General features: G+C 35.3%; 1 protein-coding gene across 1 annotated transcript; it reads right to left on the minus strand.

The window, feature by feature from the left end:
* Nucleotides 1-15,871: 15,871 nt before the first annotated feature.
* LOC120773829 (cell surface glycoprotein 1) lies at nucleotides 15,872-17,458 on the minus strand. Its single transcript, XM_040102942.1, has 3 exons — nucleotides 17,060-17,458; nucleotides 16,467-16,885; nucleotides 15,872-16,157 (listed from the first exon to the last, which is right to left on the minus strand). Exons 1-3 carry the CDS (start codon nucleotides 17,456-17,458, stop codon nucleotides 15,872-15,874), a joined length of 1,104 nt encoding a protein of 367 aa, XP_039958876.1.
* Nucleotides 17,459-18,432: the final 974 nt, after the last annotated feature.

Genomic DNA, 18,432 nt, shown 5'->3' on the forward strand with positions numbered 1-18,432 from the left:
CAAGAGTGAAAAAAATTAAAAAAAAAAATTAAATAAAAATTAAATTTACAAAATTGAAGAAAGGTAAATAACTGAAAACTTGAGGGAAATTAAAGTTAGATATTGGAAAAGTGCAGAAAAGAAATGCAAAAATTGCATAATTTAGAAACATTACGCGTTGGGCATGCGCATAATTGCCGCCATAACACCGGCACCTGCACAATAATTACAGCTATTAAGTGCTCACTTTGGTTTATTATATAAAAAGTGAAATTTCTGGTGTTTTAGTTGGTTATCAGGAATTTCAAAAAGAAAGTGACAAGAACTATAAAACACTTCGTTGAAATTCGGACGCTTTTGTTTACAAATCGTTGCTGTGGATTTATTTGCCACACACGCTTTTGTAATACCAGCTTGACCTTGTTTTATACACACAAATATGTAAATACATATATATTTGTTTTTGTGCAACACTTCAAGGCATTTGTGGTCACCCACATGTGGACAAGTGAACGCTTGAGAGATTTCGCGCGTGAAATTTCGCTGTGGACATGGTAATGAGATGTCCGCAACGTCAAGTAATGTCAAGCAGACAGGCAAATATAATATATACAGACGTACTACTTGTACAACAAATACATACATACATATGTATAGAGAAATAAGTGTGAATAATAAAAATTTGACCGACACACAGGCAGTGTATCTGCTTTCTTTTAATCATCTCAGCAAGCGACTCGCACCCACAATCGACTTTCTGCATGCCATACCAACTTCAATCCAATTGTAAACGTAATCATTATTGTAAACGTAATGCTTTAACGCGCTATTTTACTAGCTTTTTTTTGGTCAGTTATCGGCTAGTTAAGCATTTGCAACGCCTCGAGGCAGCGAACCACAGAGTTCATGGTATTCAAATGCACGGTTTGATGCCACATACAAACATATGTATACACATATGCATGTCTGTCTTCACATTATGGGCGTTCATATGTAAACTTCTTTATGGCACCTCTAAACTGTTGCGTTTACGCATCGTTCATTATGAATAAACTGCTTTGTCTTGGCTATGACCGAATTTTCGTAGGTTTTATCAGTGGACTGCAAAGAAATTGGATTTACTACTTTGACACGCATTACACGGCAGCACGGTATATTAAGTAATCTTATTACGCGAGTAATTACACAATATACGAATTTGTGAAATATTTTGAGAAGGTCGTTGCGAATTGATGAACAGAATTTTTAACTGCATAGTGGTTCATACATACATATGAATGTATGTTTGTCAGGCTGATCATAACCCAGCCTTTAAACTAATAATAAAAAATAGAAAAAAAGTATACAGTGGTGATAAAAAATATTACAACGCTTATAGCTTGCCCAAATACATTAGCTACAGCATGTCAAGGCTGCCGAAACATCAATATATAAATGGACAGAATTAGTCCGAAAATTAACCCGTACACAACGCCTTTCGTTCATGACAACGTGTGCCAACATATCTTCCTATTTGAACTGAAAACAAAGGGAACGAAGTTGTGGTAATACATATCTAAATACTACTGTGGGCAAAAACAGTAAGACTTTTTTATTTAAATTTCGCGCTAAACTCAATCGTCGCAATATTTTTTTTTCTAGGTTGGTATTACTGTCATTACTATAATAGAGAAGAGGTACTTGTTAATCAAAACAGAGATATAATTTATTTTGACCTTGCCATCGTTGAAGAACATGGTTCTTTGAGTAGCTGTCACCCCTCAGTATTCATTGTCAAAATAACCGGGTGTCTTTCTGACATGAACCAGAGATACGATATAAGACGTTTCGTCTAACTTTCTGGCCTAATTGTCTATCACAATTCATTGCACTGAAGCTGAAAATCATTAAGGAATTTCTGTGTTTCTTGTGACAACAAAGTTTAAGTGGCATGTTGGAAAGATAATTCTAGAGGAAAAAAAACAATATTTAAAAATTGCATTTTAGAAAAATATTAAGAGAAAGTTGTGCTTTCAGAAGCAAGCAAGTTTGAGAATGGAGTGGTCTCCGTCACCATAATTGTCTCCAACAAAGTTTTCATTGTTTTCAAAATATACATTCGAAAAAAAATAAATAAAATACACTTATAAATTCAATATTAGGTAATCTCTTCTGCTGTAGAGAAGTTATGAAATGTGTGTTTCTAGAAGCAAGTAAGTTTGAGAATCGAGTAATCTACGCCCCTATAATTGTTCCCAATAGGGTTTTTATTTATATTGGAATATGCTCAAAATAATAACTGAGGTTAATACTTTCTGTAGATTCGTTTAATAATAGGCACTCTAAATCACAGCTGAGTAACATAATTCGGAATTGGGTAAAAAAGGATATAAGGTATAAGAGCGTTGAAAAATAATACACACATTTATTAAAACATACTTAAACGATGTTTGAAAGGAATTGATTAGAAATCTTTACTGATTTTCGAGAGTTCGAGTATTTATTATTACTATTCTAAAATTTTTGAAATTAATTAACAAATAAAAATACTATATACATATGTATATCTGAAATGAAAAAAATTCATTGAAGGTCTAAAAGTATTGAAGAGTCTTTTCATATACTCAAATTTTATAAAATATAAGTACTTTTTTATTGTTTTACAAAAATTAAAAATAAAAGTAAAAAATTTACCGTAAATGCTACAAATAATTAATTTTCTTCTATTGTAATTTTAGCAAAATAAAAAACAATCTCTTTTACTATAAAAAAAAAATTATTAATAATTCAAAATACATTTTTTTTTATTTCACAAAAAAATACTACTAAGATCAGCCTTTTGCTTTAAGACAAAATCAAGCGCACTCACCATTTTCAGATTTTTTTTAAATGATACACTAAGTAATTGTAATCCTTTCAATTCTCAGCCAGCGAATCAAAATTATTTTTTCACCAGTTCTACACTGCACCTTTTTACACCAATGCACTTGTTTTTTTTTTTCCTTCCTTGATCAGTTGTTGATTGATTTGGAAGATCCTGCGAGCAGGTAGCTCAACATTCACTGCGCGCACTCAATTTTAACGTGTGACTTAACCTTAAAGTAATCCGTTTATCCAGTGTAACTTTTTTCTCATTCTTTTACAGCAAAGAAAATTTCTTCAGGAAACTTCACTTTTATATTTCGGTAAATTCATTCGTTTTGTTTTCTGAAATCACACACCACAATTCACACGAAAACCACTGTGTTGTTGCTACTTTTTGTACCGCAATATGAACTTTCAAAAATGTGTTGTCGCGCATACATTTCACCACACGAACACGTTAAACGAAAAACTGAACCGTCACTGCGCGCATGCGCACTCGTACTAAGTGGACGCGTTCGCTTTGCGGCAGGTAGGAGCAATCGCACCAGCGGCTGTGGTGGCAACATCGTGCTGAAGAGATGATGACAAAAACAACACTGTGTTGTTTACCTGGTACAGCGCGTATGTTGGTGTGTGTTTACTCGTTGCTCTCCAGTGAAAAATGAGAAAAGCAAGGCAATGATAACAGGTAAATGTATCCGTCGTCTCGCATAATAATAAATCAATAGTCATGCGATGCATTGACAAAGTAGAAATGATGTGAGAGCAGGAGCTGTGCCAGCATGCAATATTTATGTGAATGTACATATGTACATATGTATGTGTTTATGGGTAATTGAATTTTTTTTAGAATTTTCGACAGGATGAATATTTGTTAAGCTTCTTCGGTATTTTTTAGAATTTTATAACAATTATTTAACAGAATAATAATCGAATTAAGAATAATGGAGCTAATAAATGTTCAACAAAAGTTTCGAAAAACAAACAATTTCGATACATAGCATTTATTTATTGAGTATTTTGAAAAATGATTTGAAATTCGATTTTCCAATAAGACTATACTACAAGACTTTTCATTATTATAAACCAAAAAAAAGATCATTAATTTCAGTGGCACCGAATATCCACCACAATTATAAAATATTCTTTACAAGAACTTTATTTTACGCGATCAGTTTGTATGACAGCTATATGCTATAGTGACTCGATCTGAACAATTTCTTCCACCGTTGCCTTGAACATTAACTCACGCCGAATTTCTTGAAGATAGGTGGTTAAAAGAAAAAGTTTCCCTACATGCGCTTGATTAGGATCGTTTAGTTAATGTGGCAGTTATATGCTATAGATATTGACCGATATCATCGCTTCCGTCAAATAAGCAGCTGTTAAGGGAGAAAAGTATAAAATTTCAGAGCAACATCTCAAAAACAGACAGACAGATGGGCGGACCATATCGACTCAGCACGCCAAGCTGATCATTTATATCTACAACTTATAAGGCCTTCAATGTTTCTTTCTAAGAGTAACAAACTAAGAAATCTGTTATAATATTAATACATTAATTAAATAAAATAATTTCTTTATTAGGCTATACCTGTGTGACACTTTGAAAAAAACACAATTTTTTTATTTGCTTTTACGATAACTTATATTTCAATAAATATCCTGTGAAATGGGGAAGTTCGTATCTTAAATAGTTTTTGGATGGCAGCGTTCTAAAGAGCGACCGCTCGGAGGTGCAAACATATTTAAGTGAAACTTTAAACGCGTTTTCTCGCAACGGCATTTTTCAAAATTGCTGGCGTCATAACGAGAAATTGACCAATCGACTTCAAATTAAAACTAAATATTGTTGAATACATTTACTATGTATACAATGACCTACGAACTTTTTGATTGGTTGAAAATTGTCAATTTGGAATTAAAAAAAACGACCATTTTTTACCTAAAAAAACGATTTTGTTTTCAAAATTATGCCATTTTGTTAATTTTTGATATTTTTCAAAGATCATAGGTCATTGTATAGGAAATAACTTTAAGTTTAATAAAATTTTCAATATTAATTGTTTCAGCCACTCATTCGGCCGAAATCATGCCAGCAGTTGGGGCACTTTTTTTGGGCACCATAACTCCATTATTTTTCAGCATTTTTGTAAACAAAAAATCTTAAAATATAGCTGTAAATATACCTTATTACGGTCAAAGAATTTCGAAATATTCAATTGCGTACTTTCTCTTAAAAAAATTCACGAAAATTGCCTAATTTTTCATGCGTCGCACTGGTTAAGTCCCTTAAATCTCAATCCAAAATTTCGACTTTTTTCTGAGAAATACAGAATCAACAATAGAATTAAACAATAATATATAAGATAGAGGATCAAATAAATATACGATCCAACCTATCTTTTCCAACTGAAGGTGGTTAGCTAACTTTTAAAGAGAAGTAATCAATTTTCATATTCGATCAATAATTTCTGTAGCATGTTGCTTTGAGGTTCTATAATTCAGAGAATCGATACAGACCGCTTCGACTGCTTGAATTTACTGTAGAAGTATTCAAAGTTGGGCCCTCATTAGAAACACATATTTGCTTGGTGATTATACTCTTGTTCTGTGCTTGAATGGACTTCGACTCCATTTTGTGGCAACTAAAACTATTCTTAGAGTTTCAGTGTTTGTCATTGTCGATATTTAAAACAAAGACCCAAAAATAAGAGGCAAACAAAGCAATCTTATTAATTTATGAATGCATTTCTTTGCATATATACAATATTATTCTAAATAACTCTAGCACCCGTGAGCTTTCCCGCAAACCGTTATTGATTGAGGATACTAAGTAATGAACGAATATACCTAAAACAATTTCAAAAGTAATAGATTAATGCGTTGTCGCGGTAGAATAGCATTTTACTTTTTGCCAAATGAGCGAAATAATTATGCATTGGGATTTGTGATCGTTTTGACCTTCTGCTGTTATTCGATGTAGATCACACACTTTGAATGTCAGAAGACGCTGGTCATTACCTTTCTAGCCGATAGTACTGTCTTTGTCTTCTTTCGAGTAGATTTGCCGGGAGAAGGGCACAGTTTCAATCATTCCCTAGTCTAATACTGGATTTATATTTCGAAACAAAATTCCGCTGCCCTTTCTAAAACTTGTGAGCACGCCGGGTTCCACATGCGCTGAAAACAAAACTATGAGTCCAATTAGATAGAAATTAGCCGGCAGCCATCTAGGATAATATGCTGTACGTAGATAAAGAATCATTGTACAATAACTGTGAGTTTTTGTGAAAATTATATGTACCTATAATATATATGTATATCCAGGAGGCGTGCGCAAAAACGGATTTTAGGGGTTCAAATTAAATTCGAACGTAATTTGTACGAACCGTTCATCCAAACTTGAAATTTTTGACACAGTTTGGCACGAAACTCGGACGAACCTGCTCTGCCATGGTATCTTTGTGTATGGTATCCTGACTGTGTACTTTTAGCGTTCAATACCAAATAATTGATTTTTTATGGAGGAGAATATTTATCATATCGTTATCTCTTTTTTAACATGACGCAAAATTTGAACAGAGAAGCCAACCTTGAAATTTGCCAAGGCGGCATCCCTACCAACGAAATAGAAAACCTGAGCTAATCATCCATTTTTCTGAAAATACTGGATTACTGAAACCAATTGGCAATACGCTCCAACCGAAGTTAAAGGTAATACTATACAAAGGGTGATCCAAGTAGAAGTACATTTTCAATGGTCTATTTTTGACAGATCACGCATTAGTCGTGTCTTATTTTTGTTCAGTATTGTTCGTCATTTTATCATGGAAAGACTTGCGCCTGAACAACGTTTACAAATTGTTCGACTTTATTACGAAACTTCACGTTCTGTAAACGTGAATGTACTATTTGCAACGCCATTCATCTTGAGACCCAGCATTCTCTATTGCTAATGTTCGACCGAATAAACAAAGTCTAGCAAGCAGTGAAGAAAATATAGCAGTCATAGCTGAGAGTGTACACGAAGACCGTGGAGAATCGTATCGACGCCGTTCGCAGCAACTTGGACTGACGTATGGAACGACTTAGCGCATTTTACATCGAAATGTTAAACTGAAAGCGTAGGAAATATAGCTTGTGTATGAACTGAAGCCGCTCGACCTTCCCAAGCGACATCGCGTCGCTCTATGGGCTCCTGAAAAATTCTAAGATCCGTCGTTTTCGGGACAAATTTTGATTTGCGCTGAGGGTTATTTCTGGCTCAATGGGTATGTAAACACTCAAAACTGCTGCATTTGGGATAAAGAACCATCTGAAGAGATTCAACAGTTGCAATTTTATCTAGAAAATACAACGATTTGGTGTGGTTTGTGGAACGGTGGAATCATCGGTCCATATTTCTTCAATGCCGGTGAGAACGTAACCGTCAATGGCGATCAACATCGCGCCATGATAACCAACTATTTAGATCATGTGATATCACAGCGTTAGACTTTTTCCTATGAGGATATGTTAAGTATAAAGTCTATGCGGACAATCCCGCTTCGATTCAGGCCTTGGAGTAAAACATTACGCGTGTCGTTCGGCAGTTACCAAACGAAATGCGCGATCAAATCATCGAAAATTGGATTCAACGGAAGGACCATCTGTGACGTAACCGCACATATATTTGAAAGATATAATCTTCAAAAAATAAAGGCCAAAAAATGTTCTTTCTATTGATAAATTTGAAGTGTCTGTGTTTTTCTTTAAAAAAGTGAGGAAGCCCGAAATTGATCACAACTTACATATATAAAGTTTTGTATTAACGCCTCCTTAAAAGCAATTTCATTTAACCGAAGTGTTGTACCAATGTTATGACAATGTCAACTCCAGGATCAACCATTTTAGCAACAAGCGTAAAATTATTACCACAAATACTAGCTAGATCGAAGACTATCTAAAATTGATAGTTTCACAAAAGTTATCAAACGATTTAACTTTAACAATTTAAAACAAGAGTTCGCCGTATGTTGCAACAGAGAGAGAGAGTAATTGGGTCAAGTGAGGTCTGAAAAATATTAGCTAATTCATTTTTTTTCTTCCAGCAGAGCATAAACAATGATTGATTGCAAATCCTCAAAAAGGAGGAAAAATAAATTTTAATATTCGCTAAAATGAGTTCATCCACAAAATTTTATTTCGCTGAAAAATTCAACTGGCAACCTTCAAACACAAATTAGTGAAAGTTGCAATTATTTAAACAATTGCATAAAAGACCCGAAAATTCACTTTGACGAAGTGCAAATTTGTGCGTGTTTGTGCGCCTGCGCTGAGCTCAGGCGAGGCGAATAATAATGTCATTAAAATTTTAACAGTTAAGTTTGATGAATTTATCAAAGTACAACGAATTCTATTTAAAAATTCAAACACACACGGCGACACAAAAGCATACATATCACTTACATAGCACATACATAGCATATACATAGAAAATACACAGTAAACATATAGTAAATGCATGCACATTTTGTGGCGCGTGTATTGCGGCCGTAAACGCCAGCAACTTGGTCGACTCATAATGCGGCACGGAACTGCAACGCAGTCAAGACACGTTCATAATTGTTGCCGAGTATTACGTGTCGCTGCCATGGGCCACCGCTCAATCTGCCTTGGATATATGGACAATTGACCCGCTGACAGCGCGGCAGATCGGCAACGCAGACATTTCGTCGTAAATACTATTGTAAATATAAACTAAAGTTGCTAAATTATAGTGTGTATATATAGTATGTGTTGTGTGTGTGTGAGTGCCTCGATCGCCTATTCCACCTCATTACGGGTTAGTGGTCAAAAGACGGCTGCGAAATGAAAACGAAACTGTCAAATTGTACAATCGGCCCGTTTGTTGCAGCCACGAAGCATTGTTGTTGTTGCCGTTATTACCATTCCTGCTGCAACAATTGCGCGCGGTTACGCAGTGTTAAGCGTTTTTTATTTGCCTTACGTGAGAGCAATTTGAAATGGTCGCTTCAACCGCCCAGCAGGTGAATCCGCATAAATACTAAACTCACACACACACACATACGCAGATAAAAATTTATAGACGCGCAGTCAGCCGCGTATAAATACGTATATAAATAAATAAAATAACTGGAATAAAGCATTCGTAATGTGTTTGTAAGTAAAGTAATCATTATCCGCGTAAACACACACACACACACACATAGACACAAACAAAAACATATAAATATTCGGCAGCCGCTAGTTGTAATGCCAAACTAAAAACGCAAAATGTTGAACAATTATGAGTCTTGACTTGTTAGCGCATTGTCGGCCCACCTGACTGCTCATCTACCCCACCGCGTCTTGACTTGAGCGCGGTATTCTACGCACGCCGCCTGTCCCACATTATAATTCCCACTTCGTCGTGTTGCCGCCGAATTTTCCCTATGAACCGCTCTTGCATAACGTCGAAACTCGCGGAATTCGAAAATTTGCCGTTAATTGTTTTTGGGCAGATCTCGATCTTAATGTGAGCAATTTGCATGTAATTGTTACGCGTTTGACCGTTACACATTTGACAGCCATTATTTTTGCGGAAGTCTCAAACAAAAGACACACTCTTTTCACGTTGTACGTCACGGTTAAAAGCGCTGGTATGCCACAGACCTAAGTTGATACTCTCGCAGTATAGTTGTGGAGTTGTTGTGAAAGGACGTCTGGATATTTTTGTAGCCAAATAGTTTTAATTGCAGTCCATGACCGTGTATCAATCTAGACAATTCCAGTTAAATAAATCCCAACTTTTTTAAACCGATTGGTTTCTGATTTTTTTAGGTTTTAATCTTTTATCAAATTTTAGTGAGTTTTTTTTCCAAAATTTTAACGTTTATGTAAAAAAAATATGAAAACTAACTTAGATGGGCTGAATAAAACAAATTTTTGGTAAACTGTTCTGATGTGAATCGTATTCCCTGAGGACCTTCTGCTACACCCGAACAAACGGTAGTCAAAAAGGTCAGATCTGGGCTATAACGCCAGTGAAGCAAACTTCCCATCTTTTATTCTCAAAATGTTTTACAATCGTTCTTGAAACATGAGGCCGTGCGTTATCTTGATAGAAAATTATTTCCTCGTGTCTAGTCGCAAATTTCGGTAATTTTTTAGTAGTCACTCGCTTCAATTTGATGAGTTTTGTCGGTATTCCCCTTCAATGGTATTACCCGGTTTTAGAAGCTCATAATACAGCTCGCATTTCCGATCTGTAGCTGAGATTCTCAACAAACATAGAGCATAACCTTGGTGTCATGAATATACCGCTTTGTTATTGATTTGGCTGGTTGGCCAGGTTTCATATTTGAATTTTTATGTTTAGGGTTCTCGCAATGGTTCACTTTACCATCTCTTGGCTTCAATTAACCTACCTTCCTTGCTTCTGAAACATTTTGAATAGCCTAATTCTGTAAAGCTCGAAAATTCTTCGAAAATTTCTTCGTCGTGTATTGCTTCCAATTACTCATTTTCATACCTTTTTTGTCCATCCACGACGTCCTTCATCTTCCAAGCCAAAATCAACTCTTTTAAATCGTGCAAACCACTCTTTTGGTATGTTCATTAAGTAAGAGCATGTTATGTTCATAATACGCTGACTTTCCGCTGAGGCTTTCTTCATATCAAAGTAATGAAGAAGAAACCTTCACAAAACACTTTTTTAGGCAAAAGGTTCGACATATTTGAGAGAGAAGTTTGTCCAAGTCTGTTTTGCTTTTAATTTCAAAGTGCTTTTAGATTTCTGCACATTTTTTCCGGATTAAGACCTAACCGATAAATATTTTTTTCTAAACAATTTAAGACCGAAATTTTGGTAAACAATCGATTTTTTTTAGAATCCACCATTCTGTCAAATAATTTCATCTTGCTTATTCCTTCAACTAATTATTACTAATTACTATAACATTACTTTAAGAAAATCTTTTTGGCTTTTTAATTTCAGACGACCCAGTTCAGAGATAGTATATGGTTCACCGCAAAATGTATGTTTTGGGAGGAGGTCCCTGAGATCAGCTTAAGTTCCTTTCCAAATAAATATTTTTACTAATGCTAAGTCTTAAAATACAATTAGAAGAAAACATAATATGTTTAAAAATTTTTGGATCTATTAAAAAAAATTTAAACGTTTTTTCTGAAAAATTGCTAGAAAATTTACTTTTTTCGGCTTTCTAACTGCATATAACTCCTAAATTTTGTGGCGGAAAAGTATGCGAGCTGAGCTGTATGTGTGCACACGCATGGAGAGCGAAACACTGACACTTTACCGGAGAGGAATCCGATAGACCAACTCTCAGCTCTAAACAGTGCAAATGCATCTTTGTCTGTATGACAAAAGTAAAGTGGAATAACAAAATCGATTGGTCAGGGTAAAATCTTAGAGAGCAAGAAAAAAGCCATGCAAAAGCCAAGTTTTAAACGAACTTTTTTACTTAAAAAAATCTAATCAAAATTCGATTTGGCAAACACGAGTTTAACTCACATGTTTCGGAGATATATGTAGTCAAAACAATTCCATTTTAATTCTTCGAATGAATTAATTCTTAAGAGAGATTGTGTGGGACATAAAAAAGGGCAAAAAGCTAATTAACAAATAAGAAGAATACACACAAGAATACACACATATAAATCTACCAGATTCTATTGTGCTTTCCTGATAATTTCTAAAATATGTGGATTTAAATTTACTTATTGTAAAACGCTTTTATGGTTATGATTACTTCGAAATGTTTACATTACAAATTTGTATAACAAAACTTGATTACTCAAACAATGCATTCAAAACATGTGACGGAGAAACAAAGTGTGTAAATTTGCTAACACAAAGTTATTAAATATTAATATTTATCTTTACTTACTACTAGATAAGGCTGACTTTTTATTAATAAAGTTGGTTACAACAACAGTGAGCTATGATGTCACCTGTGCTTAGTCTAATATGAGGTTAATAAAATATTACTACTGCTGAATATATGTGAAATTATACAAGATCGGAACTATTTAAAGCTTATGTATAATATGAATAGTGGTGATATCAGATAATAAGAGCAGAAAATTGGATATAAAATCTAAACGGAAGTAAAATGCACCTCGCTCTGGTCGACCCATCGTTGAAAAAGTCGATGCAATTATGGAAAATATTGACCAGGATCGTCAAGTAAGCAGCCATGATATCGCTAAAAACTTAACATTCATCATCAAACGGTCTTGAACCATTTAAAAAAGGCTGGCTACAAAAAGAAGCTCGATAAATTGTCTGTGACAAACTGAATGGACCGAATTAACATCTGCGATTCTTTGCTGAAACGAAATGAAATCGATCCATTTCTAAAGCAAACGGTATGAGGAGACGAAAAGCGAATTAAATACGACAATAATGTGTGAAAACGATCATGGTCCAAGCGTGGTGAAGCCCAACAAATGGTCGCAAAGGCAGGATTGACGCCTCGAAAGGTTATGCTGAGTGTTTGGTGGGATTGGAAAAGAATCATCCACTATGAGCTGTTTCAGCCTAGTCGAACGATTGATTCTACATTCTACTGTCAACAATTGATGAGATTGAAGCAAGCAATCGAAAAAAACGGACGGAACTGATCAACAAAAAGGTCTTCGTCTTCTATCAGGACAAGGCTAGACCACACCCATCTTTGATGACTCGGCAAAAACTGGAAGAGCTTGGCTGGGAAATTTTGATACATCCACCATATAGCCCTGACCTTGCACCATTGGACTATCATTTGTTTCGGTCAATGCAGAACTCACTTAATGGAGTAAAGTTGGCTTCAAGAAAATTACTTGTCGCAGTTTTTGTTGTAGTTTGAATAGAAATACGAAAAGACTTTTTCGACTACCCAATACATATATAATTTGATAAGTCAGTACAATTCTGAAGTTCACCAAGTTTCGAACGTTACTTAATCTCACAAGGCTTTTCATATTAAAATAAAAGCTGAAATCTCTAAGTATGTCGTACATTTTTACTCCAGCTTTCTTTTTCAAGGCGAGAAAGTACCACTTTTTTAACTGGGTTTATTTTGATATGCAAAAAGACATAGTAAACTTACTTAGAAAACCAAATGTAGTATTATCTAAAATTATTTTATTTAGCTTCCGGTCTCTTTGAAGGCAACCAACAACTTTAAGCAGCCTAAAATTGTTAGATGGAAAAATGATAGTTATTTGTAATTGGGGTACTCACAACGTGTCATAAGGCATCGTAAAATCATAAAATCTTAAATTTCCATACTAGTTTAAAAAATTTGTTGTTGGATTGCATACTAAAATAAGTTTACGCAAATACAACTCTGAGCGCTATGTTTTTGGATCGTAATAACTTATAACTTTATGAGACTAAGTGAAACCGCTAAATGTGTTTTTTTTTTTGGAAAGCTTGGACATGACGCAACCATATCACTAGAAGAACGCAGAACTGTTAATTCTAAGTGGTACACCACAATTTTTTTGCCTGTTATCTTTCAAGAAATCAGGAAAACCAATCGCCGAAGACGGATCACTCTTCATCACGAAATTGTGAGATCTGATACTGACTTGATAGCTCGACTGAAAAAATCATCGATTTGATGAGTAATTCACCGTAAAGTCCTGACTTGGCAGCGAATGACTTCTTTTTATACCTTTATGTACAAAATAAACTAGAGGTCAACGTTTTTCGACACCTGATGAGGCGGTTGATTCATGCAGCACGCATGCTTTGGAGATTCCTTAATTAGAGTGACAAAAGTGATTCGAGTACTGGTTCAAATGCATGAAAAAGTATATAAGCGCGCTACAAAAGTTATTTTCTAAAAAAAAACATCATCAACAAAATTCTTTATTCCTGTGAAAGTACAGACCCTGAACCCGACTTTCGACGGTTTTCAAGCATAAGCCGGCCAATTGACTGGGCCATTTAGTGAGATAACACGCTCAACAAACTTTGTTTTCAAAAAATCGATTGTGATATTCGCTGTGTGGCTTATAGCCATATTATAATGTTTCGGGATGCAATGGTAACTCATGGATTGCTGGCTGACCAATAATGCATATTTTGCTTATTGAGGAAGCCATTCAGACAGAAATGAGCATAATCGCTGAAAATGATTTTTCGATGAAAATCCGGATCATTTTCAAGTTGTTGCTCAGCCCAATTCACAAACATATGACGATTCTGGTGGTCAAGCAATTTCAGCTCTTGCGATTTGATCTTGTAATGATGTAGGCCAAGATCTTTTCACAAAATTCGACGTGTGAGAGACTGATTTTGGTCTTTCTCAATTTATGCGCTAGCGGCAACAATATTCTCGGCACTACAGTCATTTCTTTGTCTCACTGGCGCGGCAACATTTTGTATTGGGCCTGTGGATTCAAATTATTCCACTAGACGCTCAATTGTTGATCTGATAGGACGATTATGATGACCATAAATTGGATGTAGCACTCTTAAAGTTGAAGTAAATTATAATAATTTCAACTCGTTGTTAGATCATATAACTTATAAATCCTACTGAAGAAAAATGTTAAAAGAGCGGAAAAAATATGACGTTGTTTGCTGTCCCTATCGGTCTACTTTTGTAGCGCCCTTCTTAAAAACCCCGTTAGATCTTAATGGAGATTACTTTGAAAAACAATTAAACACTTTTCGATGATTAATATTTTATTTTGTTCCCTCATCTCGAAACACATATGTATGAAAGGCAACCCAAATTATAGGTGGATAAATTTGAAAAATGTTAGATGCGAACAGAACTAACTTCGTTGAGTGGTTAAATTCCCCTTTATTTAGAATATTATTTCTTTTCAAATTTTTTGCATACTTATTGTTTTATAAATAATGATTTATGACAATAATATATAAGCATTTTTGCTGTTAAATGGAAATCAAAAAATTGTAAGAAGTTTCTGGTTTCAAAAGAGCTCAATTGAAATTGTTCCGATAAAGTAGCACTGATTGCATGAACACGAGGCTGATAATCTTAACTTCTCTACAATTGCCCAATAAATCGAACGGCTTTTACTAAAGATTATTGTAGAGTGGAGTAGTTAGCGGCTTTACTACAATTTCTGTAATTGCTCACACTCAATCTATCTAGCTACATTTTGAGGATTTTAGAAGCTCAAGATCGCCAACGGCTTGATAAATTTTGGCTGGAGAATTACTCAAATCATAAAAAACTCTCAAACATTTAATGGATTGTGATGAGATGTGATCACCAGCCCCGGAAGTGGCAGTTCCGCACTCGTCATGCTTCCTGTTAACACTCTTATCTAACCAACACATAAAATATAACCAATTTAGTAAAATATCATACACAAAAATATAAAACTCTTAAAATTATTTAATAATTTGTTTATATTTGTTGACTTCGAAATATAATTATAATTTCGAAAACACCTATACCAATATTTCCTGCGAATATCCATTCCAATTAATAACTTATTTTCTCTATAGCTTATTATAATTGCATTACGTAGCCTAATTTATTATTGAATTTCAACCAATTTATGCCAAACACAAGTTTTAATTACGATTTATTGATATGAGTGAATGGTTTTATGAATTAGGAAAAGATTAGATTGAAAGAACACAACGACAAATTATTTTACTTTTTATTTTTGAGCTTTCAGAACGCGAATACGAAATGCATTATCGCCTAGACAAAGCAATAAGCTTGCAAATGAGCAGATAAAAATTTTATCTGAAAAAACAAAAACCACGCAGGTTGCTAAGTATCTTTTTATAATTTCAATTCTTGGAAATTCTCTTATCAAGAGCCGTTTCAACCAAAGATAAGCTCTACTCATGGTAATGCTTCAAAATGGAAAAATAAACTCCCGTTCATTTCGTGCTGATATTAGTCGTGCATTATAGTTAATTTCGTAGTATATATAAGTATGTAGATATGTATATAAAAAAATGAAATTTATTCAAATGCTTTTATTACACGTGACTGGTTTCATGAAACACAAAACCTTCGTTTCTTAGGGTACAAACCCGGTGTAATATAATAGTAATTTAAAACAATTTAAGAAAATGAAAAAGGTTGAATGCCGAAGAGCGTTTCTCTTTGATGACCTTTTTAGTTCTGGTGACGTCTGCATTGCAATCGAAATTGTCATCACAATAATTCTTGTTATAGTTAAATTGCTGACCTTTGGGGCAACTTTGTAGGTAATAGACAATTTCGCCATTAACTTCGGCGCATAAAGCGAATTTCTCACAAGAGCCATTCTGTGGATAGAAGCCGATATCGGGGCAATCAAATGCCGGTAGTGTAGTAGATTCCGGCTCGTCCGTGCTTGTTGGTGCATCAGTGGTTACAGTTGGAGCATCAGTTGATTCTGTTTCATCGGTGGATACCGTCACTTCAGTGGTTTCGGGGGCGTCAGTTGATGCGGTTTCATCGGTGGTTACGGTCACTTCAGTGGTTTCCGGGGCATCAGTTGTTTCAGGTTCATCGGTGGTTACGGTCTCTTCAGTGGTTTCGGGGGCGTCAGTTGATGCGGTTTCATCGGTGGTTGCGGTCACTTCAGTGGTTTCGGAGGCGTCAGTTGTTGCAGGTTCATCGGTGGTTACGGTCACTTCAGTGGTTTCGGGGGCGTCAGTTGATGCGGTTTCATCGGTGGTTACGGTCACTTCGGTGGTTTCTGGAGCATCGGTTGTTGCTGGCTCTTCAGTAGTTACAGGAGCATCAGTTGTTGTCGGCTCTTCAGTAGTTACAGGGGCATCAGTTGTTGTCGGCTCTTCAGTGGTTTCTGGAGCATCGGTTGTTGTCGGCTCTTCAGTAGTTACAGGAGCATCTGTTGTTGTCGGCTCTTCAGTAGTTACAGGGGCATCAGTTGTTTCCGGCTCTTCAGTAGTTACAGGAGCATCTGTTGTTGTCGGCTCTTCAGTAGTTACAGGGGCATCAGTTGTAGTCGGCTCTTCAGTGGTTTCTGGAGCGTCGGTTGTTGTCGGCTCTTCAGTAGTTACAGGGGCATCCGTTGTTGTCGGCTCTTCAGTAGTAGCAGGAGCATCTGTTGTTGCCGGCTCTTCAGTAGTAACAGGAGCATCTGTTGTTGTCGGCTCTTCAGTAGTTACAGGGGCATCAGTTGCTTCCGGCTCTGCAGTAGTTACAGGATCATCTGTTGTTGTCGGCTCTTCAGTAGTTACAGGATCATCTGTCGTTGCCGGAGCCTCCGTAGATTCGGGGTCATCTGTTGCAGCTGTAGTTGTATCCTCTTCCTCTGCGGGTGTCTGATTGTCAATACTACCAGTAGGAGCACTAGTGGGTATAGTTGGTTTGATGAGGTCTCCATCTGTCGTAGCAGTAGTGGGTACTGTCGGACTTTGTACATCCTCATCGCCATCAGAACTGTCTTCAGTTTCACTAAAATACGCAACTTTTGGCACACAAACTCCATCGTAACGGTCAAAAACGTATCCACTTTCACAATTGAAGTATTTGATATCGAATGTGCCGTCCTCGTTAAGATCACATGCATAAAATGCTGGTGAATTATCGACGAATGCAAATAATCCTACGCGTTTACAAGGATTCAACAAAACTCCAGCATCAGCCACGGCTATTGCCAAAAATAAGCCAAGAAAAAATAATTTCATTGCGTTCAAGTAAATTTTTTCACCAATCGTTCTTTTCGTTCACTTCTTTAAACTACAAATAACTGTTGAGCACCTTGGAAGTATTCTTTTATAGAAAATTTAATTAATTGGTTGAAATATTATTTCATTCAAATATCTTTTAATTAACTGATAAAAAAAGTTCCACAAATAGATAAATAGTAAGCGGTTTTACCTTCTTGACATATAATACTATCTTTGGATACCTGAAGACATATCTTAAACGCACCTATCTCAATACAAAAACAAAAAAGTATTAATTTGAAAGAATTATCAATGTGGATTTTTGTTTGCTCTACATTGGCTAATAAAAATAGATATTAGAATTTTTTGAAAAGTTTGAAAATTTTTTCATAACTAAATTCGGAAACAATAAATAGGTAAGATTTATACTCTTGCAACATGTTGCTACAGAGATATAATAGTTTTGTTCGCCTAACGATTCTTTATATCACCTTAAAATAATCGAGATAGGTACGAAGTGATATATTTAATCATATAAATGATCAGAATGATGAGACGAGCGCAAATCCGAGGGACTGTCTGTCTTACACATGTTAGACACATGTTCCTTGGAAAAAAATTGAGACGAGTTCGTAGATGGGCGTAATTGGATCACTTCCATGCCCCACTCAGTTAACCGAAAATCTATAAAAATGGCAATAAAATTTAGTCTTTATTTAGACTACTATTATATTTAGATATAAACCTGTTATTTGGTACAGAGGATTGCAGTATTTTACAAAAATGTGTAGCCCCGCCCTCTAATAGTTTTAATGTACATATTTTGTAAGCCACTAGAACTACAATAACCAGATTCGACTAAGAAAAATTCCATAGGAACCATGAACAGTGTGAAAATTAATGGAATCAATTCATAACCCTGTTCTCTCCTCATATAACGGTTTTGTTAAAACTACTTAAAGCACGATGAATTAATAACCGAATGCATCACA

This window comes from Bactrocera tryoni, chromosome 4 (genome assembly GCF_016617805.1).
Source record: "Bactrocera tryoni isolate S06 chromosome 4, CSIRO_BtryS06_freeze2, whole genome shotgun sequence".
NCBI classification, from domain to species: Eukaryota; Metazoa; Arthropoda; class Insecta; order Diptera; family Tephritidae; genus Bactrocera; species Bactrocera tryoni.